This window comes from Meleagris gallopavo, chromosome 3 (genome assembly GCF_000146605.3).
Source record: "Meleagris gallopavo isolate NT-WF06-2002-E0010 breed Aviagen turkey brand Nicholas breeding stock chromosome 3, Turkey_5.1, whole genome shotgun sequence".
Classification (NCBI taxonomy): Eukaryota; Metazoa; Chordata; class Aves; order Galliformes; family Phasianidae; genus Meleagris; species Meleagris gallopavo.
In genome coordinates, this window is record NC_015013.2 from 60187933 (window position 1) to 60213015 (window position 25083).

At 41.4% G+C, this 25083-nt stretch overlaps 2 protein-coding genes across 4 annotated transcripts in view; one reads left to right on the forward strand and one right to left on the reverse strand.

Annotated features, from left to right (window-relative positions):
• Positions 1-1236, reverse strand: part of PDE7A (phosphodiesterase 7A) — a 36379-nt gene extending 35143 nt beyond the window's left edge. The window contains exons 1-2 of the mRNA XM_010709021.2: positions 1233-1236; positions 773-1049 (exon numbers count right to left, since the gene is read on the reverse strand). Of these exons, the coding sequence (XP_010707323.2) occupies positions 773-1049; positions 1233-1236 (281 nt within the window). The remainder of the gene's footprint in view (positions 1-772; positions 1050-1232) is intronic.
• MTFR1 (mitochondrial fission regulator 1) lies at positions 983-24272 on the forward strand. 3 transcript variants are annotated; one of them, XM_019614079.2, is made up of 8 exons: positions 983-1071; positions 6505-6647; positions 10021-10119; positions 15808-15926; positions 18223-18458; positions 20557-20809; positions 20976-21144; positions 22679-24272. In XM_019614079.2, exons 2-8 carry the CDS (start codon positions 6582-6584, stop codon positions 22736-22738), a joined length of 1002 nt encoding a protein of 333 aa, XP_019469624.1. In that variant the 5' UTR covers positions 983-1071; positions 6505-6581; the 3' UTR covers positions 22739-24272. The 3 variants fall into 3 exon arrangements, with proteins under 3 accessions (XP_019469624.1, XP_003205131.2, XP_010707307.1); XM_003205083.4 differs by lacking the exon at positions 983-1071 and adding an exon at positions 1626-1838; XM_010709005.3 differs by lacking the exon at positions 983-1071 and adding an exon at positions 1627-1808.
• Positions 24273-25083: the final 811 nt, after the last annotated feature.

Here is a 25083-nt window from a genome sequence, read left to right on the forward strand (position 1 = left end):
ACATTTAAAAAAAACTAAACTGCTAATTTCTCTGTCACTGGTTCTTCACACAGAATGGTCTGGGTTGGAAGGGACCTCAAGGATCATGGGTCTCCAACCTCCAGAGGCAGGGCCATCGACCTCCACATCCTTCGGGAAAGGAAATGCTAATATGAGAAATCAGTGATTATCCTCCATATTCTTTCCTTTGACTGTCCTAAGTCCTAAAGAGATCCATTGAGGATTACACGCCATAGTTAATACTTTATATTCTCAAATAGATTGCTCTAAATTGGTAAAAAATCTCTGTGAAGTTCAGTCCATTCATTAGCTCATCAATAAAAGCTTACTCAAAGCCTAAAAATGAAATTAGTTGTGGAGTTAACAAAAGCCTCTGACTTCCAGTCGTGTCCCGAGCACCAGATCCCTTCTACACCTCTCTTCATCCGTATCAGCCTTTATCGTTTTTTCTTCTGATCTCCTGAATACACACGAAGCTAAGTTTTACCCTACCCCATCAAGTCACACTCTTTTCCTCCAGACCCTTCTGTCTCCCCAGTCGCAACCGAGTACAAAAACCGAAGCTCTCAGCTTCTCCATCACCTACAACAGCATAATGACACCCGGGAGCCGCTGACAAAAGACAGGGGCCCCTCGGCCGCACCTCCCTCCCGGCCAGCCCGCCTCTCCCTCCCCAGCTTCTCCCGCTCCCACCCCCGCCCCCCAGAGCGGCCTACACTCTTCCCGGCCTCGTACCGCTGAACAAGACGTCTCCAGACCGACACCACCCAACCTCAGGCCCCCATCGCCCGCGGAGGGCAGAGGACGGAACGGGGACACAACCCGCACCTCTCCCGCACCGCCACCGGGCCCGCTCCGACCGCACACATCCCTCCGCGCCGCAACACGATTGGTGCGGCGCCGCCTGCGCCTCTCCGCCAATCGCGGCGCGTCTTGTTGTCGGTGAGGCGGGATTGGCCGGCGGCTGCGCCGCAAGGCACACCGGGGACTGCAGTCCAGCAATCGGGCAGATGCGTGCAGCACCTTGCTAAGCCCAAAGCAGTTAATCCCTCGTCCAAAAGAATCAGACAGGTAAATTTATAGTCAGGTAAATTTATTTTAAAATGAGCAGATTTTAGTCTTATTTACTGGGTAGACCTTTTTTCCTCTGGAATTTTGGAGCTTTTGTTTTGCTTTGAGATTCTGTCCCACTCACCACACGTGAGCTTTGAGCTCTCAGGTACTCGCCCTACGCATCCCGCGTGCAGTAGTAAGTACTCTAGTAAAGCTTTAGCAAAGCTTTCAGCAGCAGAAATAAGACACACGCCCCAGCCAAACCCTGAGTGCTCCCAACAGCGGCACCTCCGACGCTACAGAGGCACCGTTAGGTTAACCAATAAGCGGGTTAGGCCACCGCTCACCCAAATCACCCAGCACCCACTGCAAAGCAGCAGCCGAACCACGCAGCCAACGGCAGCTTCTCCAGGGCCGCCTCTTATTGGCGGAGGCCGGTCACGTGTCCGGCGGACACGGTAGGGCGCGGTGGCTGCCGGGTAAGGTCGTTCGACAGCCTGCCGAAGGGCGGCTGAGGTCCCACCTCTCTTCAGGCCGGCCGGCTATTGGTCGGGAGGGTGCCGGCGCGGCCGCGGATTGGCTGTTGGTGGGGTCGCGAGCGCAGTGGGAGAAGCGGGTGAGAGCGCGGCTGAGCGTGGCAGTGGTGACGGTAGCTGCTGAGCCTGTCGGGCTGCCCGCGGCCCGTCGGGGCGGGAGCGGCGCGTGAGGGGAGAGCGGCAGCCGGAGCCTCGCCGGTGTACGTCGCCTTCAGAGCGGTGAGCCCTGGCGGCGGGAAGTGGGGTCAGGTGAGGTGAAGTGGGGGTGCAGGCTGCGGGGAGGCCCTGAGGGGCGGTGGCGGGCAGGTGCGGAGCGGGCAGCTGGCTTGGTGCTCCTCTGGCTCCAGGCGGGGCTGTGTGCGGATTGAAGCTGTCCGAAAATGAAACCCTCTTATGTGGCGGTGGCAACTCGCAGCGTGTTATGGAAAGCAAAACAATATGGAGGGTTTAAAGCTGTGGTCCGGTTGCGTTGTGTGGGAGCCTGAAATTGTTACTAAGAGACGTTATGGTGGAAAAAAGCATAGAACGTTCTGTATGCTTTTCCAGGCAGTGGCACCGCTCTGGTAATAGAAGCTGCGTTTTCTCATTTCTCAAAGCTGTAGCAGGAGTGGCACTGACAGCAAACACTGGGGAGCTGTGTGAGTCTGGCAGCACAGCGTGGGTGTGTGGTTCTGTTTGTATAACGCCTTACTGCTTGGCTTAGAGATGGAGGAGCATTTCACAGAATGGCCCGGGTTGGAAGGGACCTCAAGGATCGTGAATCTCCAACCTCCCCCACCACATGCAGGGCCACCGACCTCCACATTCAATACCTGACCAGGCTGCCCAGGGCCTCATCCAACCTGGCCTAGAACACCTCCAGGGACAGGGCATCCATTTCGCTTCTCTTGAATGTATGTATTGTTTTTATTTCTTGCTGTAGACTTCATGATTATTCTAACCTGAAGCATTTGAAGGAGCTGGGATTGTCTAGTCTGGAGAAGAAGAGGCTCAGGGGCGACCTTATTGCTCTCTATAACTACCTGATTGGAGGTTGTAGTGAGCTGGGGGTCAGGCTCTCTCTTGTGTAACTAGTGATAGAACTAGAGGGAATGGTTTCTAGCTGCGCCAGGGGAGATTTAGGCTGGACATTAGGAAATACTACTTCTCTGAAAGAGTGGTCAGGCACTGGAATGGGCTGCCCAGGGAGGTGGTGGAATCACAGACCCTGGAGGTGTTCAAGGAACGTTTGGATGTTGTGTTGAGGGACATGGTTTAGTGAGAACTATTGGTGATGGGTGGATGGTTGGACTGGCTGATGTTGAAGATCTTTTCCAACCTTGGTAATTCTGTGAACCTATCCCTTCAGCCATCTCTGTAGTATCCACTGACATGTATCTGCCCCTAGGCATATCTTTCCAAACAAGCGCTTCACAAAGCAGTGGGCACTTTGTTCTTGGCGTCTTCTGAGCCAAAAAGCAGACTTCTGCAGTTGCCTGTGACCTCTGCTAAATACCTCCATTGCTCATAAGTGGTGTGCCGTGATTTGGGAGAGGGCCTGCTCCTTTATGAGAAGATTCTGCCCACCGCTTGGTGTCCTGTAATTATTTTTTTCATTCATTTTTTGCCCTTTTTTAAATTAATTCTTTAATATGCTTCCTTATGGATATGATTTGGATAAAACTTCATTAGATGAGCATGCATCATGTCATAAAGACTTTGAAGATATGCCTGGCCTAGTTTCCTACTGAAATAAGGAGGAACCTGCTTTTTTTCTTTAATGTAACTTTTTTTATGTGCTTGGTTCTTCTTTGAAACCATACTTCTTTGAAATAAATGTATTTATTTATGTTATGCATACCCTTTCAATGTAGAGACTAGATCTTTCATTTTTCATGGTCTTGTTTTCTCTTCATATATAGCTGATCTGCTGCACCAGGAGCATTAAAGCATTCTCTTCTATTTTTGCATGGATTTTACTTAGAGAAACTTCTCTTAGGAAGACAAATACAAATATCATATTTCTTTTTAAGAGAGAGAACTCACAGTTTGAAAGGAACTTGTATTTTCCAGTGTTGTATTTATCCACGTAGAAATATTTCAATTTGAGAGCCTGGCAAAGAGTTTCATTTCCATTTCTGACTGGTACGCTTGTATGTACAGCTTTCAGAGCCTTTGTGTTTATCTCATTAACGTTTTATGAAGTGGTGTGTTATCTGTCAGCCTTGTAGACCGATATCTAATAGGAGAATATTGAGTGAAAACTCCGTAAGTGATTGGGAAAGGTGGGGGCAAAGGAGAGTTCAGCGAGGCTGAAGTGAGAACCCTGGCACTCAGAAGCGTAGCCCTGCTCACTTCCAAACAGGGAATTTCTGCACGTTTCCATATCAGAAAAAAAACCCTTGAGCATTGTTAATTTTTGTGTTTGTAGAGATGTATAAGTGAGCAACATGTGGCATTCCCATCCTGCCTGCTGTACGGACCGAGATGCCATTCTTTGTGTTATTTCTCCTCTAACCTCCTCTGGGAATGTTGCCTGTGACTACTCCTTACCACTGTAATCATTTTGTTTAAGCACACAGAAGTGTCACATTTTGTAGCGATATTACTGTCACTTTGGGGCATTTTATTGCAGCATTTGAGTTGAGGAGGCTTCAGAGGAGCTAAACTACTATTATTTTTAATTTAGCGAGCACCAGGTAGAGGATAATGAAGAAGTCAGAGAACAGATCAAGCAAACAGTATTTTAAAAGAGCTGTTGTTCTAGGTTACTAAAAGCAGTGAATGTTTAACTCTTGAGATTGGCACGTGTACAAGGTATTTGCTAATACTTTCATTCTTGCTGTCCCACTTTTCATGTGAAATGACCCTTTCTGTTCTCGGCACATGGAATAATTGCGAAATAATTGAGATTTGTGAAGAAAAATAGTGTGCAGGGTAGTCTGGAAGAAATGAGTGTGAAGTTTGGGGGTAAATCTGGAAAACTAATAAATTTCATAGAAATATCAAAGGGATGTATTTAGAAGCGTTTCCCTTTTAGATTTCTTTTTAGATGAGTAATGAGGTTATTAAAACACAGTTGTCCTCGGTGCTGTGCTGATATTCAGGATCCGGGGGTACTTTGCACTCTCACAGAGTGACTTCTGTCACTTCTTCCAGCAGGTCATAGGCAAGTTCAGAATGTTGACCACTTTAAACATTTAGGCTGTAGAAGAAATGGTGATTTATAATGTGAACCGAAAATAATCATCTTATTAAGTCACTTGCACCCACTTACCTCTGTTATTAAAGATTCTGCCTTCTCAGTTGATCAGAACCAAAATTATCATTGCCTTTTCTTTATTTTCTTAATAAAACTTGACCGACTACATCTTAGCATTTTGGCATGACCTGGCTATCTTTTGAAAGAGCAATATAGCAGGGTAGAGGGAGTCATCTCTGCCCTTTTGAGGCCCCACCTGCAATACTGCATCCAGATGTGGGGCTCCCAGCATGAGGAGGGCGCAGAGCTGTTGGACTGGATCTGGAGAAAGGCAACAAGGATGGTCAGAGCACTGGAGAACCTCTCCTACGAATAAAGGCTGAGGGATCCGGGCTTGTTTGGTCTGGAAAGAAGGTGGCTATGGGGAGACTTCGTGCTGGTCTTCCAGTACCTAAAGTGAGCCTGCAGGGAGGTTGGAGAGGGGATCTTTCAGGAACTGCAGTTTATAAGCAACCCATTATTCTTTCCTGTTGCTTTTCCATTTAATCTCTTAATGAGTTAGTCCTCTGCTAGCTGGTAAAATAGTGCTTTTTCCTGAGTTATTCATCAATAAAAGGAAGTCCTGTTAGGAAACGTGTTATTCTTTCTGTGGTGATGAGAAACTAATATCAATTTTGTTGTTGTATTTAAGCCTGTCTGGAAAAAAAACAAAAACAAAAAGCCTGTAAGGCTGCATCCTTCTTGCCAAGTTTCCACAAGGAGTAGATTCTCACTAAGGAACTGTTGACTGTTAGGGAAAAAAAACAATCCCAAAAACATTTGTAATGGAAACAGTGATGATTTAACTGTGATGCTTGTGGGCACTTTCAAACTGCATTGCTTTTCCATCTCCTGACTCTGTAGCTTCCTAACTAACAGTTCCTAGCTGCCGCATTGCCTTAGTCATCCTTCTGTCTGTAATGGCTTTAGCAACACAGTTGTTCATACTACAAATATTTTGTACGGGGTGCTTCAAACAGAGTGTTGTTTCTAGCCTGATACACGAAACAAATGTAAACCTAAAGCTATAGCTTTTTTTTTTCTTTTTCTTTTTTTTTTTTTAATGGCACACAATTCTTAGTGGCATCCAAGTTGTGACTGGCGTAGAACATGTTTAAGGGAAAGATATGCAATGAAAACATCTTTAGTGAATGGTAGTATGTATAAATAGACACAGTTTGAAATCTGGCCAACTTTATAAGCCACTCGAGTATTTTCAGGTCCCACATTGACACTGTTTCCTGTCTTTTTCTTCTATTAGTCATATTTCCATGTTTCTGTTGTGGGAAACAACAAAGCTGTTAGAGAATGTAAGTGAGGAGAAGGGGTCTGCTTTCTGGAGTTTGTTTTTGCATAGGGAAGAGTTTCAGCTAGGAATGCGGCCCTTGAATCACAGCATTGGTCCTTGGTTGCAGGCATTCCATTCAATTGAAGTGAGCAGTCGTTTTCCCAGTGTTTTAGCCATTAGCTTTGCAGCAGCTTTGACTTCTTAAAAATCATACTACAAAACTCTTTGTTGCCTCTACTAGGTCAGTTGTCTTCTGGATAACTGTACTTTGCAGTACTAGGAATTGTCTAGAAGTGTCTTGTTTTCAGCAGCTGCTTCAGAAGCTTTCTGAAATACATGGAGCAATTCTCCTCTTTGTATGACCTCAGCATGCTTCTAAAATGTTTGTTTCATGTTTCTTTTTTCAGAAGGACTATGGAACCTCTGCAGCCCTGTAGATTTGGAAGGCTTAAATCCAGATTTGGAAGAACCCTTTCCAGTCCAGATGATTCGCTGGTTTAAGAGCTTAATGAGGATGATTTTTGAACAAGTTGGACTTAACATGGAATCAGTAAGTGTTTCAAACTTGATTCTTTTTTTTCTTTTTTTTTCCAGAAAATCAGGTATTGAAAGCACTTCATATATTTTAATTTGCCCTTATCCATTCCAGCAGAGCACTTTAAATATACTCAGTATCTGTATGATTCTGCATTGCTGAGCAGGTATGCAGTTCCCTACTCAAGACACTGAAGTACTGTGTAACGTGTGCATTAAAAATACCGTGTAGTTCCTTCTAGCTCTAGCAATAAACTGTTTACAGTGTAGATGATGCTTTCCATTCTCCTCTTTTAGGTGTATTTTGAAGCTGAAGGAAAGTTTTCAACTGAGTTGACAGCTGAATTCATTCTTAAGTGTCCTTCCTTCTTTGCTCTTATCTATAGATATATAAAAAGCCCCATGAAACTGATGATTATTGTGTTGTATCTGCCTCTCTCCTCTCCTCCTGAAAATGTTACTGTATAGGAGAGCAACATGGCTGTGTGCTTCACTAGGAAAACAGAGGAGTATGCCTGCGTAGGTTTCTTCCTGAATGAAAGAATATGGGAAGTTTTCTGTCAGAGCTTAGCAGAGAGATTTGCTACATATCATCTGCTGTTTCACTGGGATCTTTAGGAAGCTGTTTTGTGTAGAACTGCTGTCTCCAATACAGTAATGTCTTTAAGTTATAAATACATTTTAATAAGATGGAATTCTTTACAACTATGTGCAGTACTTATTTAAGATGGTTCTTACTTTGGTGGTTGTGATAGACCACTGAGGAATTTACAGGGAGTAGAACTGATATATATTGTAGATTACCCGTAAGAATCAGTGTTTTAGGATTTTATTAGAACCTAAATCTGAGATTTCACGGAGTATAACACTGAAAATTCAGAGCACAAGAATATGCTTACTACTCTGGGTGCTGGCATGGCTATTGTTAGCAACATCTTTAGTCTGAATAGGGGGGAAATAAGTTTTTAATCTCTATTTCCCCCTATTCTCTGTTTGTCTCAAGCCTGGAGTAACGTGGTTACATTTCCAAATGTTAGCCGTCCTGCAGAACAGTAAAACACTGATGCAATAAGAGGGTATTACTAAGTAATAGTCTGCAGACTTGCTCTGCCAGTGCTTCAAGTCAACAAGAAACTGTGTGAGCAGGATTAGAGCAATGCTGAGACTTATTAGCTCAGCTGGGCAGTGCTGACTTTATTGACATACCTTGAGGCACAACTTGTATGCAGTTTTCTGAAAATACTGTCTAGGCATATCTTGAATCACCCAAACTGAGTCATTAAAAACCTGAAATGTATTTAGGCACCAAATATTAGGGAGGATATGGGTTTCAGTCAACCTTTTGTCTGTAGTCTGAGCAATCTCTAAACAAGTTCTACCACTTGTTTGAAATGGACTGCACTTAGGTTGGCAATACAGCACGTAGTCCAGGCTCTTTGCTCTTGTGGAAATGCTTCCGTAATTAATCAAGCATTCCCTTGACTAGTATTTTTTTCCAATGCAACATCACTTTGAGACTGTTGTCAACCATTCTGCTTTTAGCAGCAGAATTGACTGTTAATGGTGAGACTCTATTACTGCAGTACTGCTTATCGGTGACTTATTCTTGAGGGCTCCAGTCTACTTACTTTTTGTTCAGCTGTATAGATGACAATAATGTGGTCCTCACAAATGAGAGGTGGTTCTTTGTGGCATCTAAAATGCAGTTCCCAGAGAGGACTCTGTAGGTTGAAAAAAAATTGTATTCAAACTTAACTGTGTATGAAGCAAAGTTGTATTTCCTGTAATGAAAAATTGAGTCTGAGGTAATCGTTGGCAACAATGAGAATCTGATGTGGAAATCTAGCATAGCATATGTGCTGTCTGTATATGCATTTATTTTGTCAAAACGTATACATTGTACTAAAGTCAGAGGAAAGAAAGATGCTTTAGTATGGAACTAAGCAAAATGTTTTTGTGAAGTTTTTGAAGTAATATAATCTGGGGATAAATTCTGTGAAGCACAGTATTTTGTTCTTAATAGAACCCTCTGAATTTTAAGAGTAGTGATTTTTGTGTAGCATTTCAAAGTGTTATTCAGTGGTGTGGTGTGAAACTCCCACAGCTTTACCACGCAGCTCACACAAGCAATACAGCCTTGCCATATCAGTGTTATTTCAATCCAATCCATACAATTCATATTAAGATTTCTGTTTTTGCCAACCTCTTAACAGGGTGTTGAGTTTGCTTAAATTCATTAGTCTCTAAAAACTAAGATCTGAATAGTAAATTTGTATCTACAGTCAAAAGTAAATACTGTCCAAGTATTTTTAATTACCAGACAGTGTTCTGATTGTTTATTAGCCACATCATCTTCATTACAGCCTTCCCCTCAATCATTTTACCTTTTCTCCTTTGCTTCTGTTGTCATTCTCCCTACTGAAATCTTTCCCAGTTCTTCTGTTCTGCTCTTTTTGTAGAATTCTTCTAGGGTTAAAGTCTCATTTCATACAACTGTAGTAAAATAGGAGAGCAAGCATTCTTGTCGTTAAGTAAAACAAAAGATAAAAAATAAATCCACAATGAAATGACCTAGAAGAAGTGTGAACTTCAGTAGAAACAGTTTAGAATCAGAAGCTAGATGAATTGGGGTTCTATTTGCAGTTTCCTTTACTGCATCTGTATGTTAGGGCATTTTAATTTTCAAATATTTCTTTTTTCCACTTTTCTCTTTAATTCCACAGTTGCACATTCTACTCTGTACATGCTTATAGTCTGTTTCTCTTAAGACCAGTAGGCACTGTTCCTGTGTTGGAAGAGCTCTTAATTTAAAAATTTAATTAATTTAAAAATTAAATTTAAAAAAATTTAAAAAAATTGGGGAATGTGGAATTATATAACACCCTGGAGGTGTTCAAGGCCAGGTTGGCTGGGGCCCTGGGCAGCCTGGTCTGGTATTAGAGGTGGAGCTTGGTGGCCCTGCCTGTGGCAGGGGATTGCAGATTCATGGTCCTTGAGGTCTCTTCCAGCCTGGGCCATTCTGTGATCCTGGATTTTTCATGATTGAATGGGTTTTCATGAAACGCCTTAAAAAGCAGTGTATGATTCAGTGCAGATTCATCTATTGTGTTAAAAGGGGGCAAATTATGCTTTTGAAGATCGCATCTTTTGAATCCTACTGCATTACTAGATTTATTGCTTTGAATTTAAACTTAATGTAAAGGCTGTCTTGAACTTCAACTGTCATAACTATATATTGTATTCCTAGCAAGAAAAAAATAAATAAAAATAAATTCTAAATCATATGTACATTTAGTACAAGCACAGTACAGAAGGATAAAGGGAAACTGTTCCAATATGGTGATTAATTTTTTAATCTAACTTCTGACTTTTTTTTTTCTTCCCAATAGGTACTTTGGTCAAGCAAGCCTTATGGTTCATCTCGGAGTATTGTGAGAAAAATTGGTACTAACCTCTCTCTAATACAGTGTCCAAGAGTTCAGTTTCAGGTAGGAGTCTCAACAGTTTAAAACACAAGTTTCACTATACAGATGAAGAGATTTACTCTTGTATCGAAAGATTTTAGGGAATTCTATGGCTCATTTATATAAATTGACTTGAGGGTTCATGAAAGCAGAATTAGATAACCCTGCCACATACGAGAATACTTTACTTCAGTTCTTCCCACTTCCAATTCAGATTTTTACCTACTATGGATTCTTTTCAGTACTGCCTAAAATGCTGACCAGTGTTGCTGTAACACACATAGCAAAACTTGAATTGTTTTCCTAAAGAAAATAAAACTTCTAAAATCACAGAATCATAGAATGGCCTGGGTTGAAAAGGACCACAACGATCATCTAGTTTCAACCCCCCTGCTATGTGCAGAGTCACCAACCAAGCAACCCAGGCTGCCCAGAGCCACATCCAGCCTGGCCTTGAATGCCTCCAGGGATGGGGGATCCACAGCCTCCTTGGGCAATCTGTTCCATTGTGTCACCACCCTCTGTGTGAAAAACTTCCTCCTAATATCTAACCTAAATGTCCCCTGTCTCAGTTTAAAACTATTCCCTCTTGTCCTATGAATATCCACCGTCGTGAACAGCCATTCCCCGTCCTGTTTATATGTTCCCTTCAAGTACTGGAAGGCCACGATGAGGTCTCCCCAGAGCCTTCTCTTCTCCAAGCTAAACAAGCCCAGTTCCCTCAACCTTTCCTCATAGGTGAGGTGCTCCAGCCCTCTGATCATCTTAGTGGCCTGCAAGGGCTCCACATCCTTTCTGTACTGGGGGCCCAGGCCTGGATGCAGTACTGCAGATGGGGTCTCACAAGATCTGAGTAGAGGGGGGACAATCACCTCCCTCTCCCTGCTGGCCACCCCTTTTTTAATGCAGCCCAGAACATACAGTTTGAAAAAGTAATTTCTAGGAAAAAAATATCAATTCTTAAGAGAGAAACATTTAAAACTTACTTCTAAAAAACAGTACTAAAGACTAGGCTTAAAAAGCATGCAAAGGTGGGCAGTTATGTAAAAATATTGGAGAAAATAACAAACTTTATAAGAAAGTAAAAAATTATTTATAAGATGGGTACCCTTGTTTTTTTGTTTTTGCAGAAGGCTAGCTCATCTTAGGTGAAAGAGGAACGTAAGTGCTGTGTAGCTTTCTCATTTGTTATCTTGTAACTTTGTCCGCACCTAGTGGGAGGTTAAAGAGCAAGTGCAAAAGCTTAAGGAGGAGAAACCCTTGCTTTTTATAACAAGTGTTCAGGAACAGAAGGGAAAATGGAAGCTGTTACATGGAATCTTTTCAACTCTGAGAATGCTGTGCATAGGGGGTGGGTATAGAATTGCAGGTATTTAGTGCTTGAAACTCCTGCTGAGAGAGGAATGTTTCTTGGAACAAGGGAGGAAAACACAAAGATGAATGGTGGAAACCATCAGCCATACTAAGGCAAGGTAATTTTTACATAGCTAATTTTTTCACTCTTGCATTACTCTCTGTATCCTATGTGAGGTGTATGTATAGTATTTGAATTTAAAAATAAGCCTAGAAAAATCAAATAATTCAGATTACCATAGAAGTCTCTTTGTGGTGATAGTAAAAGCCATGCTAACATTTTTGCTCTCTCAGAGACTTGAGGGCCAAGTATCTCCCACCATGGGTGTCTTCATGAAACTTGAAATAATAAACGTATACATTGCTACAGGAGGGATTGTGCAAGTGGGAAGGACAAGAAAATGGCCTGCTGAATTTGAATGTTTAGGTATATAATTAATAATGATTATGCCAGCAGTACAGCTGTGCGTGCCTCACATTTGTAAAAGTGCAGTCCTCCTGCATTGTGTCTGATTCACCCTGCTGTGAAAGCTATGCAAGGGAAGATAATGCTTATTTGTAAAAAAAAAAAAAAAAAAAATAGCCAAATAATGCCTTCTCTCAAAACAGTACGTAGAAGAAGACATTCTGGTTTTTGTACTTGCAGAGAGCTGGGAGATACATCTGGGGAGTTTTTTTCAGAATACTTTTAGTGTTGAAATGTAAAGATATGAGCAGTGAGCTTTGCTTTGATTCTATCCACACTAAGTATAAACATTCATCTCCTATAAGATGTGCTGCTTTTAGGAACCTTTCCTTACCATTGTCATAGTTGATTGAATTTCAAACATTACAAAGTGGGGCCTTTATGCATATTAAAGTTTATATGGTTAATGTGGGCTTTTGAGCATAATTATAACTGTTTCAGTTTATAAACTGCTGAATATGTAGAAGTGTGATGCTAACATCTATCTTTGTCTTTATCTCAGTGTTAAGGTTCTGTAGTGAAGTTCAGTACCAGTCTTGATCGCGTTTATACTGTTGCAACTGAGGCTTTCCTATGGCTGTCTCTTCCTTTTTCTTTCTTGCCAGCTTTAGCTATATTATGAAAGGACCATGCACTGAACTTTGCTGTAAGTCACTTTCTCCAGAAACCAAAGCAAACCATTCCTGCCTCATCTGGGGGTGCATGCATACCACCAGTGTTTCTAACTTTATCTGAGATCAATAAACATTCTACAGGCTTTCATTTTCTTATGACAAATGGATAAGGGGTATTGAAAGAGCATCTCTGTTTATGTTCATTCTTTTCTCCTTGCATGCTTGAGGTGTGTGACTGTTGCAGTACTTGTCTCTGTGGATTTTGTCCTCGTCAATATTTATTGCTAAGTGCAGCTCATGCGTTCAGTAAGCAGTGACAGAACTTGACTGTATATGGCATGAACAAATGAAAGTGGTTCGTAAGGCTGGTTTTTATATGTCATGTTTTACATTTCCCTGTTGTCTTTAGGAGGAAAAAAGTTGAGCATCAATATAGCTGAGGTAGATTCAAACAAACTGACAAACACACAGAAGATAGGAGCCTTCCTCCTTCAGTGTTATCAATCCAGAATCTTCCAGATACGACATCTCTGTAGTCCCATGCTTCTGTTTGTCTGATATACACCTTATAATTGAATACATGCCTCCTAAGGAATTGATGTGAATGTAGCAAACATCAGTGCCAATCTGAAAAATCATAGTAAGTTTGTCCTGAAGAAGTATTTCCAAATGTTTAATACGCAAGTCTATTAGTAATTTGAAGCTTGAGGTTTTTGTTCTTTCTTAAATGTGTAAAAATATTTGTTCTACCTTCCACTTCTTGAAGCCAACAAGAGGTAGGACCCTATTTTGACACCATCAAAAAGCAGTTCATATGTTTTTTTCAGACGTTCTTTGTCTGCATGCTCACATGTATATGTGAAACACACACACACTAAAATAGGAAAAAAGTCTGTTAAGGAAAAAGTTAGGGAAACAGCTATGCATTACCCAGAGAAAGAAAAGCAAGCTACTTCCAGTCCTTCATCCAATTCCTGCAACTCAGTGTTTAATAGAATTGGGCCTCTGTTTTCAGCTGTCATTTCTCCATTTCAGGTGTTGGCAGAGCAGTTGTCCAAATGTTCCTCAGCCAAGATGGGCTGGAGGGCATTCAGCAGGGTTCTTCAAATATCTATGTTCTATGGACAAGGAAATGTTTTAGGAGATGAGTGCTGGCTTTTAACTTCCAAGTTCAGTTAAAACCTTGCCTCAACTTGAAATTCAGAACCCACTTCTGTGGAAGACCTTGTCATTTATAGGGATAGAGAAAAGAAACATCTGCATATGGAACAAGTAGATTCTGTTTACACGTAAATATGAATTATGAAAAGTAAGAAGAAACTTGCATCACTGTGTAACAGAAGACTTGCTACTTGATGTTGGATTAGAAGTTTCTTATCTCATGATGCAAGAAACCTGGCTGTGGTAAATGCATTCCTTACTGTTGCTTTCTAAAATGATTTCTGATGCAAGTACATGTCATACCTTGATTTAAATGCACCTTCAGCCTTTTTGTGGTAATAGTTCCTCACATGGCCATTACCATTTGGAAAATTTGTATGGCCTGCAAGAAGCAGCTGCTGTGTTACAGATGAGATGTTTTTTAATTACCGTTAGCTGTAATACATCTGCAGTGGTCATAATAATTTTATTTTAAAAAAGAAGAAAAAAATTCAAGGAAACCTCAAACAGTGACAGTCCTACCGTGCAATATAGTATGCTCCAGACTGTTCTGAAGAGAGGCAGACTGTGATGATATTAGGCACAACTGTTAACGTGATAACATATTACCATCTGTGCTGATGCTACCTGGAAAAAACCCTGTTGTTTCCAAATGATCGAGTAATGCCAATATATACTCCTGGGAGCTGTGATAAAGGCTCATGCACAAGTTGCAAGAGTAGTCATCTTCACCTCATAATCTCAATTCCCAAAGCTGTTTGTGACAACTCCTAGGGGAGGAAAAAAAATAACAACAAAAACAGAACTTGTATATTTCTGGAACTTGTGTATCAAAGGCTACAACTAAGATATGTGTGCATGTTCTTCATAAATGGTTTTACCTAAACAAGATTAAAGTCCTACTGTGCTGGGTCAGCTACAAATTCAGGATAGTGCTAGCATTTTGTGATTGCTGCTACATTATAGTTTCTTCTTAGAAGAGTGAGTTGCCTTTAAGTGCTAGCAGGATGAATCAGGGCAATACTTCAGAGACTATTAAATGCTACCACCATCTTTGTCAAGGTTAGTAGTTTCTCTGCCACTGCCAGCACTTAAACACCTGCAGAACTTCACGTGCAAATTTGGCATGTGGATTATATGTAACATATGCAGTAGGGGTGGCATAGTCACACTGGAAATAAATAACTAAAGGCAGCAAACAGAGCAGGAGGAATTACTGAAAGATATTTCAGTAGCTTTTATTTGCTTAAGTACAGAGACCAGGCTGTACTTGCTGGACCGAGTGCCCTTGTGTAGCTTGGGGAAGCAGCTGATAATTCAAAGTAGATTTGAAACCATTCTGTATAGTTGTGGTTATGAAGCATATATTGATGGCCCAGACAATTGTTAGATTTCCATTTGGGTCACTTAACTGTAAATGGAAGAAATGTTCCAGTCTCTTGAGCCTTGTTCACCTTTGGCTTCAGAAAGCTATAGAACTGTGCTGCAAAAAGGTCTGTCTATTTGGCATGCTGTAAGTGAGATTTTTTAGTAAATAGTTTATTCATTCCATTATAGTTCTGTCGTAGCTGTCATTGAAAGTCCTCATGATAATGGAGTTGGTAGAAGGACTTTTTTTTCCCCATGCAACAGACACGGCTGAAGTCTCAGACAGAAATTTTGGACATTGTAGAGAAAGGGAAACACATACAACAATTTTTCTGTCACAGTAGTACTAAGTTACTGTAAAAGATTAATAGGTAGAAGTAGTAATTATTTTCTTTAACTACTGGTCATGAATATCATTAAAACATTATTTGAGTTATTACAGCAAAGCGCTTCAGAGTGTTGATGTTTTTTGTTATTAAGGTAACAGTTTGCTTTGGACTTTCAGCGTTGAGCGTTGCACAATAGTACATGTAGGTAGTCATGAATCTCAAAAACCAATATAGTTTCTATCAAATATTCAGGAGACTAGATTGAATAGTGTGTTAGATTTTACACCAAGCTTAGGACAGTAGCAAGTGTAATGAGTCTATTGATGTGTTTTGTGCATGTATGTGTTAATAGTTAATAGTGCAGCCTAACTAAAAGTTTCTAAATGTTTCTAAAACTTTCAATCTTGTTTTTAAAATCTAGCTCACTTCTCAAGCCACAGAAGGAAATCATCCTCATCAATTTAGAGAAGATGCAGTGGCTTCTTTTGCAGATGTGGGATGGGTTGCTCAAGAGGAAGGTGAAGTCTCTACAAGGCTCAGGTATGCACTTGGATTTTCTCTTTGAAGTTATAAGCTGAGCAAAAGAACTGGGTACTCCCCAATGAAATACCCTGTGCATTACAATTAATACAGAGCACTTCTGGGCTGGGAGATAGAAAAGGTAGGAATGGGAAAGAATAAGTAGAGATTACAATAGCAGGATTATGAATGAAAGATTGGTTTGAGAACATGAACAGAGACGACTCTGGTTTTATTAACTTATTGATTTCAGAAATGAGCTTCACAGAAACATCTACTGTGGTGTGGCACAATCACTTTCACTGATTCTTCTCTAGTTCTCCAGAGATTTCATTAGTGTGGGACAAGGTATTGTAAGGCTTCCTGACTAACAGCAATGATCATTCTGACGATCTATTAATTGTCACATCATTTTTCATCCTTCTGGTCAGGGCTTTGCATTCTGTAGCACATAATTTTAAAATTACAACTTATATTTTGTCTTCATCTTTATAATGAAGACTGGCAGGGAAACGTGTGAGTACCTGTGTCCAGAATGATAGCATAGATACTTCTGTGTTGGACATGGAGTACTGCATAGCACTGTAGCTGCATAAAACAGGTTGGCCTGGGTGATGAAGTTCCATTTTCAAATGTACCCAAATTACTGCTCACACCAGCCTGAAACAGAGGTGCAGTTCTATAGTGCAAAGAAAGCTTTAGTTCAGACTAACCTTCCAGAAACTGTAGGAGTGATGTACTTCTGAAGTGCCTGCATGCAAAGGAAGGGCAGGTTGGGACAGGTAGATATGAGATCAGACTGAAAGAATCCTCTAGGTAAATAGTGGCTTTAAGGCAGTGTAAGCTTCTAATGAAGCATTGCAGGTCAATTACTTAGTAAACGTGAACATTTCAGTGTGCACTGCTTATTACACCTGTGCATGATGCTATGTAGTGCAGCATACATTTGGTATTTTTCAGTTTTCCAACTTTTTCAAGTTCCAATCCTGCTACTGTGGGCAGGTTTGCCACCCATTAGGGCAGTGAAGCTGGGGAGGGTCTGTAGCCCAAGTGTTATGGGGAGCACTTGAGGGAACTGGGATTGTTCGGTCTGGAGAAGACGCAAGGGAGACCTTCCAGCTCTCTACAACTGCCTGAAAGGAGGTTGTGATGAGGTCGGCCTCTTCTCCCATGTAACAGTGATAGGATGAGAGGTGATGGCCTCAGGTTGCACCCTGGGAGATTCAGGTTGGATGTTAGAAAAAATTTCTTCTCAGGAAGGGTGGTCAAGCATTGGAACAGGCAGGAGAGACGTGGGTTAGTGGGCATGGTGGTGAGGAGTTAAGAGTTGGACTAGGTGATCTTAACTCTTTTCCAACTTTGATGAGACTGTCATTCTAGATCAAGTTGCTCAAAAGCCTCATCCAACCTGGCCTTAATCACCTCTATGGAAGGAGCATCCACAGCTCCTCTGGATAATGTCTGATATTTTCTGTCAGTGTTGTGAAAGACTCAATTGCCGATCATCTTTACAGATGGTGATCTGATTTATGATACCCCATTATCATTAATCTGTATCAGCTCTACTCAGCCTGTTTTAAAATGTTGTTGTCACCAATTAGTATAAACTGTGGGTGACTGCAGATGTTCAATAATCTCTGTTCAACGTAGCTTCTGCCTTCGTGTGCGAAGGCAGCAGAGTTGAATGTTCTTGCTCTTTGTGAGAAGATGGGAAACTCACAAACTCTCTTAAATTGTATGAAGCTTTATTTCTCTATAGCTGTGTTTATTCTTAGAAACCTTCATGTAAGATCCTTTCCTATTTATTGATAAGCAGCATCAAGTTCCATATGCTCCATTCTCCCACCACTGGTAAAATGGAGGGCAGAAATGGAGCAGAAGTCCAGAAGTTCAGAAACAATATAAAAATGTGCCAACTAACTAACAAACTCTTCCTCCTTCAAAGGATCAACTACAAATGATTATTTGCAGCTTATGGAAAGAAATATGGAAGCATTTGGATCAAAACAAATTTAAATCTTAATTTCAACAAAAAATAAAATAGGCATGAGGCAGAGGAGTAGAGTTGGGGCAGGAGGGAATTAATTCCTTTTTCCTCTGGAAATTCAGTACTCCTTACAAAGCTGGCTAGAAAGAAAAACACCTGTAACACAAATAGAAGGGATGCAAGGCTCTTACTTTAAGCTGTCTGTTTTGGTGGGAGTGATTGGTGTGAAGACAATTTTTGTCAATCCTTCAACTTCTGTTCTTGGTTTGCTTTAGTTTTTACTGATTGGAAAGCCTTTAAAGAAGAATTTTCTGGTGTTTTTTGTTACAGGTCAGAAGTGTGGTCAAAAACAGCCCAGCCCCTTTCAGGTGAACTACATGGAAATTCCCTAGGCAGACCAGACTCCATACCAAATGTGTTACACGAAGAACCAGCACCCAGAAGCACAGTAATTGCAAATGAAGAAGCTCTGCAGAAGATCAGTGCTCTGGAAAATGAACTTGCCACTTTAAGAGCACAAATAGCCAAAATTGTTATCTTGCAAGAACAACAGAATCTAACAGCAGGTATTAGATCTACTGTGTACTCTTAGCACAAATTACTCAATGAATTCTCCTCTTTATGTTTAGTACAGCAGTAAATCATTTTTGTGAGATAATGCAACACTGAACGCTTCTGCATACTGCTTTAGTTAGGTTAGTAGATGGACAGAGCATCTTAATGGAGAGATAGAGAGTATTTCATAGAATCACAGAATGGCCTGGGTTGAAAAGGACCACAACGATCATCCAGTTTCAACCCCCCTGCTATGTGCAGGGTCACCAACCAGCAGCCCAGGCTGCCCAGAGCCACATCCAGCCTGGCCTTGAATGCCTCCAGAGATGGGGGCATCCACAACCTCCTTGGGCAACCTGTTCCAGTGTGTCACCACCCTCTGTGTGAAAAACTTCCTCCTAATATCTAACCTAAATGTCCCCTGTCTCAATTTAAAACCATTCCCTCTTGTCCTATGAATATCCACCATCGCGAACAGTCATTCCCAGTCCTGTTTATATGCTCCCTTCAGGTACTGGAAGGCCACACTGAGGTATTTCTTGAAAGCAAGAGGCCTGTCACATTTTTCATATTTTCTAGTACTCCATCAGTCCTGATGTTTCGCAGAATCATGGAATGATTTGGGTTGGAGGGAACCTTTAAGATCATGTAGTTCCAACCCCTATAGGCAAGGACGCCTCTGTCTAGACCAGGCTCATCAGACCCCCTATCCAGCCTTCCCTTGAATGCCTCCAGGTAGGGGGCATTTCTGTGAAAGCTCATCAGAATTCCAGTCTGCAGATGAGAAAAGAAGTATTAGCAGCTTTCAGAGAAAAGCTAAATTAAAGCTGTTTAATAATTACTAACATCTGAATCTTCCTTCCCAGAAATAGACCATCCCATATAATGATATAGTCATGTAAGAGACTGATTATGCTTCTGGAAGATGTAGTTTATATCTCAAGCTTATGAAATAAATAGCAGAAAAAGAGATTATGCATACAGAACCAGAAGTTGTTTCCTGTAGAAAGCATCGTAACAACTTTTCTTTCTTTCCCTCACAACTAACCACTGCTATCCATCCAATTCTGAGTCTCTAGTCTGCAAGGATTAGTGGGAGAGAGAGTCATTGCCAATTGCAGACAGTAGCCATTCGGTTTTCACTGATTCCTATCAAGTACTTTGTTGTGCCTGTGCTCATGGTGTTGTTCAGTTTTTGCCAGCAAACTGATTCTTCCTTAACTGTTCAGCTACAAAATGGTGAAACAGTTTTAAAGGTCACTTTCTTTCATTCTTGAATTGCAAGTAGTTATTTGAGGAAGTCCCACAGGAACTTAGTTTTCCCCATTTTCCCTTTTCCTCTATGTATTAAATTTTGATGTGACTTTATCATCTTTACCTCCCTCTTCTGGTAGAATGTGGTAACAGTTGTGTTTGAATACGTTGATGCAGAATAGACTCCTGTATTATCTGCATACATATTTAGACTAGATACTCTGGGCCTCAGAACTCTGACTTAACCTGGTTTTAGCAGTTTCTTAAAGGTGCATTTGAGCAGAGGTTCCTTCACGTGTTGGTGATTTCTACTATTGTAACTTTTTTTAATCTAAAGAGAGAGGGAATACCAAGTCAAGATAGATCAGACATGATTGGCTGTCCTAAAATAACCCCTAACCTCAAAGAGCTTGAATTTAAGCACTATTTAAGCTGTGTAATATACATTTTAAAGTCTCGTATGGTAATTTCTGGTGATAAAGTGAAGGAATCATCACTCCCGTGGCAAACTACAGCGGAGCTGGACCAGATGACCATTAAAGGTCCCTTCCAACTCAAACAATTCTATAATGGCCAGCTCAGGGCCCGCTTCTCAGATAAAAGTGAAATATCAATAATGTTAAAAGCAGGATTTGATTTGAAAGACATGGTGACATGCATCCCAGTGCAGTTTGAACTGGGAATTCAAGGAAGGATTTTGATGTGGTTTTCAGCGATATCAACTTAAGTTATGTGACAATCTAAAGAAGGCAGAGAGGAGACAACTGAAACTATTTTAATCATATTCTTATCAGAGTATTTGTGAGGTATAAAGGGTACATAGAAGGAAACTGACATGGCACGTTTTGCTTGCAGCTGGGCTAAGCCCTGTTGCCTCGGCTGCTGTTCCTGGTGTGCCACCACCGCCGCCACCTCCTCCCCCTCCACCGCTCCCTCCCCCAGCTCCGCAGCAAAGCATTTCTGCCATTGAGCTCATCAGAGAACGGAAACACAGAAAAGCAAACTCTGGACAGATTCCGACAGAAAATGGGCCGAAGAAGCCTGAAATACCAAACATGCTAGAAATCCTCAAAGACATGAACAGTGTGAAACTACGCTCGGTGAAAAAGTAAGATGTTTATTTATATTTATTAACTTCTGCATTAGCAGTTTGCTTTTGTGACTAAGAACTATTTGAACTTGGGGGAGATGACGATGTAACATTTGACAAACAAGAGTAGAAATGAATTCATGACTTCTAAATCTTTGCTGAGGTTTTTCATTTACCTTTCTAGGTCACCAGGAGATACAAAACCAAAAGCAGCTGACCCCACAGATCCTGCAGCCTTAATAGCAGAAGCACTCAAGAAGAAGTTTGCTTACCGATACCGAAGGGATAGCCAAAGTGAAACTGAAAAAGTAATTCCCAAGACTGAAACTAAGACAAAGACTGAAGTGGTGCTGGTGAGTATTGTGCTTCTGATTGCTTGGACTAATCATTGTTTGATAATTGCCCGGTAAGCCCAATAAATCTTTCTGCCAGCAGACAGAAATACCAAGGAATGAACAAACCTGTCCACAAAACCCCATGAAGTATTGCTGATACATTAGGAGTTGTGGCAAAAATGTTTTGTTTCTAATATCAGCTCTCAAGATTGTGTACTGGTTTGGCTCAAGATTTAAAAATCCCTTCTCAAGTTTTCTTCTTTAAACAAGAATCTCCTGTTGCAGTGAAAACGTGGTACCATAAAAACTTGATTCCTGTGGGCTCATACTTGAAACAAATCTGAACTGTGCCTGTTACCAGGCTGGTAGTGCACAGGTCATTTCAAAGCCAAGTCCTGGAGCAACCATTCAGAGGAATATTGAAAACAAATTCTTGAGAATGCCTGCTGAATCACATAGGGAGCATCTTCTAATGGTATAAGTGAGTTAACAATTTTTAGTGTGGTTTTCTTTCTTTCTTTCTTTTTTTTTTTTTTCTCAACATGGGGGCATTAAAATGAGATTATTCTTAGTACAAGTCAGTGTCTCCTAGTGTATTTCAGATTGATTTGAAATTCACGGGGTTTCTTTGAGCAGTGGATATTCAGGATGTGAGTTTCTAGCAATATACATTTACTTACAAAACAAGATAATATAGATCAGTGATGTTAGTAAACAGCCCTCAAAGCCTTGTGCTATAGAATCAGAACAGAAAAGTGTAAAACTCCAAAATCTAAAGCAACTTAACCAAAAGAGTTAGCTGTACTCTGAATTACTTGAAAAAAGTAAGACTTCTGAGCCATAAGTCTCAGGACTTGCAAGTAGTTCAGCTTATTAGTGCTGCGTGACTCACTTGCCTTCTGGCTTAGGCCTTTCAGGTTAGTATAGAATCATAAAATTGCTCAGGTTGAAAAGACCTTAAAGATCATCAAGTCCAACCACAACCTAACCATACTACCCTAACTCTAACAACCCTCTACTAAATCATGCTCCTGAGCACCACATCCAAATGGTTTTTAAACACATCCAGGGATGGTGACTCAACCACCTCCCTGGGGAGCCTATTGCAGTGCTTAACAACCCTTTCTGTAAAGAAGTATTTTCTGATATCCAACCTAAATCTCCCCTGGTGCAACTCCAGGCCATTTCCCCTCGTCCTGTCACCTGTCACAGTGAGAAGAGACCAACCCCGTTCTCGCTGTAAGCACCTTTCAGATATTGGAAGGGAGCAATAAGGTCTCCCCTCAGCCTCCTTTTCCCCACACTGAACAGCCCCAGTATTTTTCAGGCTGTTCTTCACAACTTCAGGGCTGCGTTTCCCCCACATCAATCCCTTGTTTCTAGCATCAGAGGCTTTAAGATAGAAGACTGAGTTGGCAACGTTTGCAGAGGAACAAGTTGACAAAGGAAGTTACCACTGCCCAGGTTTTGGTTTTATGTACACGTTGGATGGGTAATAGTTCAGCCGGGTCTCTGCTGAAAGCAATCAGTGCCTTTCTGGTTTTCTTCTCAGTTTGGACCGCACATGCTGAAGTCTACAGGAAAAATGAAGACTTTAATTGAAAAATCTTAATGTTCCGAGATCACTACATGAAAGACCGTCAAGCTGCTTTGTCTGAAGTCTCCTGTGTTGCAAATAGCATTAGGACCAAGTGGTCTTACGCAAAGCTGAAGAAAACTGATGTGGAACTAAACATGAAGTTTGAGGTGCATGTTTGCATGTGATTTACCACAAGGAATAAATTCGACCTTATACTCAGGTATTAATTTTGTATTCAAACCTGGCTTTCTATATAGATTTACATGTTGGTTTTTGTTCAGTAACACTGTTATCTCTACGACATTCCTTGTGTATAACTGCCTGCCTTAAAACATTGTGTACATGTTAATAATGACGGCGATATACCCTTACGTTAATCACTCATTTGAGCTCTAATGGTAACTTGCACTACCGTGTTTACTTTGATACTGACTTTTTCCATGTCAGTGTTTCTTTTAAACTTCATTTTAGGAATTTTTTTAGTCCCCCTCCCCCAAAAAACTGAGTACAGCTGCTTCATTCTGAATCAAAAAACTGAAATCTGCTGCAGAAGTCACTTGGTGTGAGATTTTTAGTAGCAGCACAGAGTTGCAGTGGTAAGATAGCAGTACTTACCATCTTGTGGCCAGCATACAGAGTGCTGTGCTGTAGGGCCCTCAATGCTGGTATTGCAGCAAACCTGAACTACACAGGAGGTAGCAGCAAAGTGAAAGGATTACTGTCAGAGCACGTGTTAGCCAGAGCAGCAGTGGTGTAGATAAAAAGGCAGAAAATACCAGGGGGTGCAAGTTGCCAAAAGTATATCGCTCATCTCAGCTGTGCTAAGAGATGGTTACAGACACCTTTCATTCCCAGCTGGGTAGGCTTTGAGTTGTTGGGGACTGCACAAGCCCTCGTGGTCCTCTTTGCAGGAAGCCACGATTGAAGTTGTTCACATAATGTGTTTTCAGGGGAAGTCCTTCGCAGATTTCCCATAGCAATTCTTTGCTGCCAGACCCGCACAGAGCTGGTTTGCTGACCAATTCTCTTGCCTCTGTCTACAAACGTGCAGGGCTGAAGCTAGAACCAGAACTCAGATTGAGAAAAGCTGTTCTGCAACCAGCTGTAACTGCTGCACACCTAAGGGAAGCCAGGGTTTGCTCTGACTGCAGCTGGGCTCAGACGAGCCAGGTGTGGCTATTCCATAGTCTGCCATACTCAAACAAGTACAAGTGCCTTTTAGAGCTGCTGTTCTCTAGGAAAAGAGAAACAGAGCACACTGGAAGTAAAAACAAGTGAATGGTGCTGGGAGGTTACTGATGATGACTGAGGCTTTGCTGCTGCTTGTAACTGGGATGTAGATTGTACGATCAAGGAGGATGTCTTCTGGTGTGAAACTTGAAATGATGTTAATATGTACACAATATAAATTCTTTTCAGAATGCTCTGCCATCAGTTTTACTGATAGGCCATTAAATCTTCATGTTCTTTTAAATGTCTTTACAACACTTTTTGAAAAGTTAATTTTGGGTGTTTTGTATTTAATGCTCTATTACCATTATATAAAATTAAAAGCATTTAAAATAAATACTGGGTATTTGTGGTACTCTACAAATGATGTCAGCCACAATCAAGTACAGTCTACGTTCTATGACAGTGACAAAATGCATTGGCAGCCTACATCTGTTTCAGAACAGGATTGCTTACCTTGCTGTGCAGCACAATTAGTCCTAGAGTAGCACACCACTGATAATTCAGAGGGAGGGAGGAGGTTATGCCTCCCCTAGGCTTACCCTGAAGCTTCTCATACACTCCTGGTACCCACCTGGAGGTTGTGGTCAGCCCCTGCGTGCACTTCTGTGGCACTCACCCCTCTCCCAGAGGCCACAGCTGGCCCAGAAAACTCTACTGAAGTAAAGCTTTTGAAAGCTTTTCAGCCAACTTCACTTCAACTTCATAATTTGTGATAACATAACTCAGTTCAGTTATATCATTAATTGTAAAGAACAGGATATTGACCGACCACTTAAATTTGTCTGAAATGTGAGAAAAACGCACATTAAACCTCTCTGGTTTGAAATGTTGATGTGAGGTGCAGGTATTCGGTACCCCAGAAATACAAGAACGTGGCAAAGCCTTATTAGTGACATAAAGCTATGGTAACAGAAACGCCCTCTGTATGGAAAACGCAGCACAAAGCTGCCACCAATTAATTTACTTCATAGTTTCATATACCTTATTATGCATCTTTCTACTTTAAATCTTTCCATTCCATGTGCCAGCGCCCACAGAAAACCTCCCAGGCAGCAGTACTCAAAGTGGGGACATGCACACCAGACGGACACCTGCAACAGAACCCAAGACCTGTGCCTGGCTCTCCATCAGCACATGGGGTGGTC

Excerpts from the sequence above, each read along its gene's own strand:
- MTFR1 (XM_019614079.2), top strand. The coding sequence starts at position 6,582 with ATGATTCGCTGGTTTAAGAGCTTAATGAGGATGATTTTTGAACAAGTT. Across the intron at positions 6,648-10,020 it reads TTGGACTTAACATGGAATCA|GTACTTTGGTCAAGCAAGCC; the intron begins GTAAGTGTTTCA and ends TCTTCCCAATAG. Across the intron at positions 20,810-20,975 it reads AAACTACGCTCGGTGAAAAA|GTCACCAGGAGATACAAAAC; the intron begins GTAAGATGTTTA and ends TTACCTTTCTAG.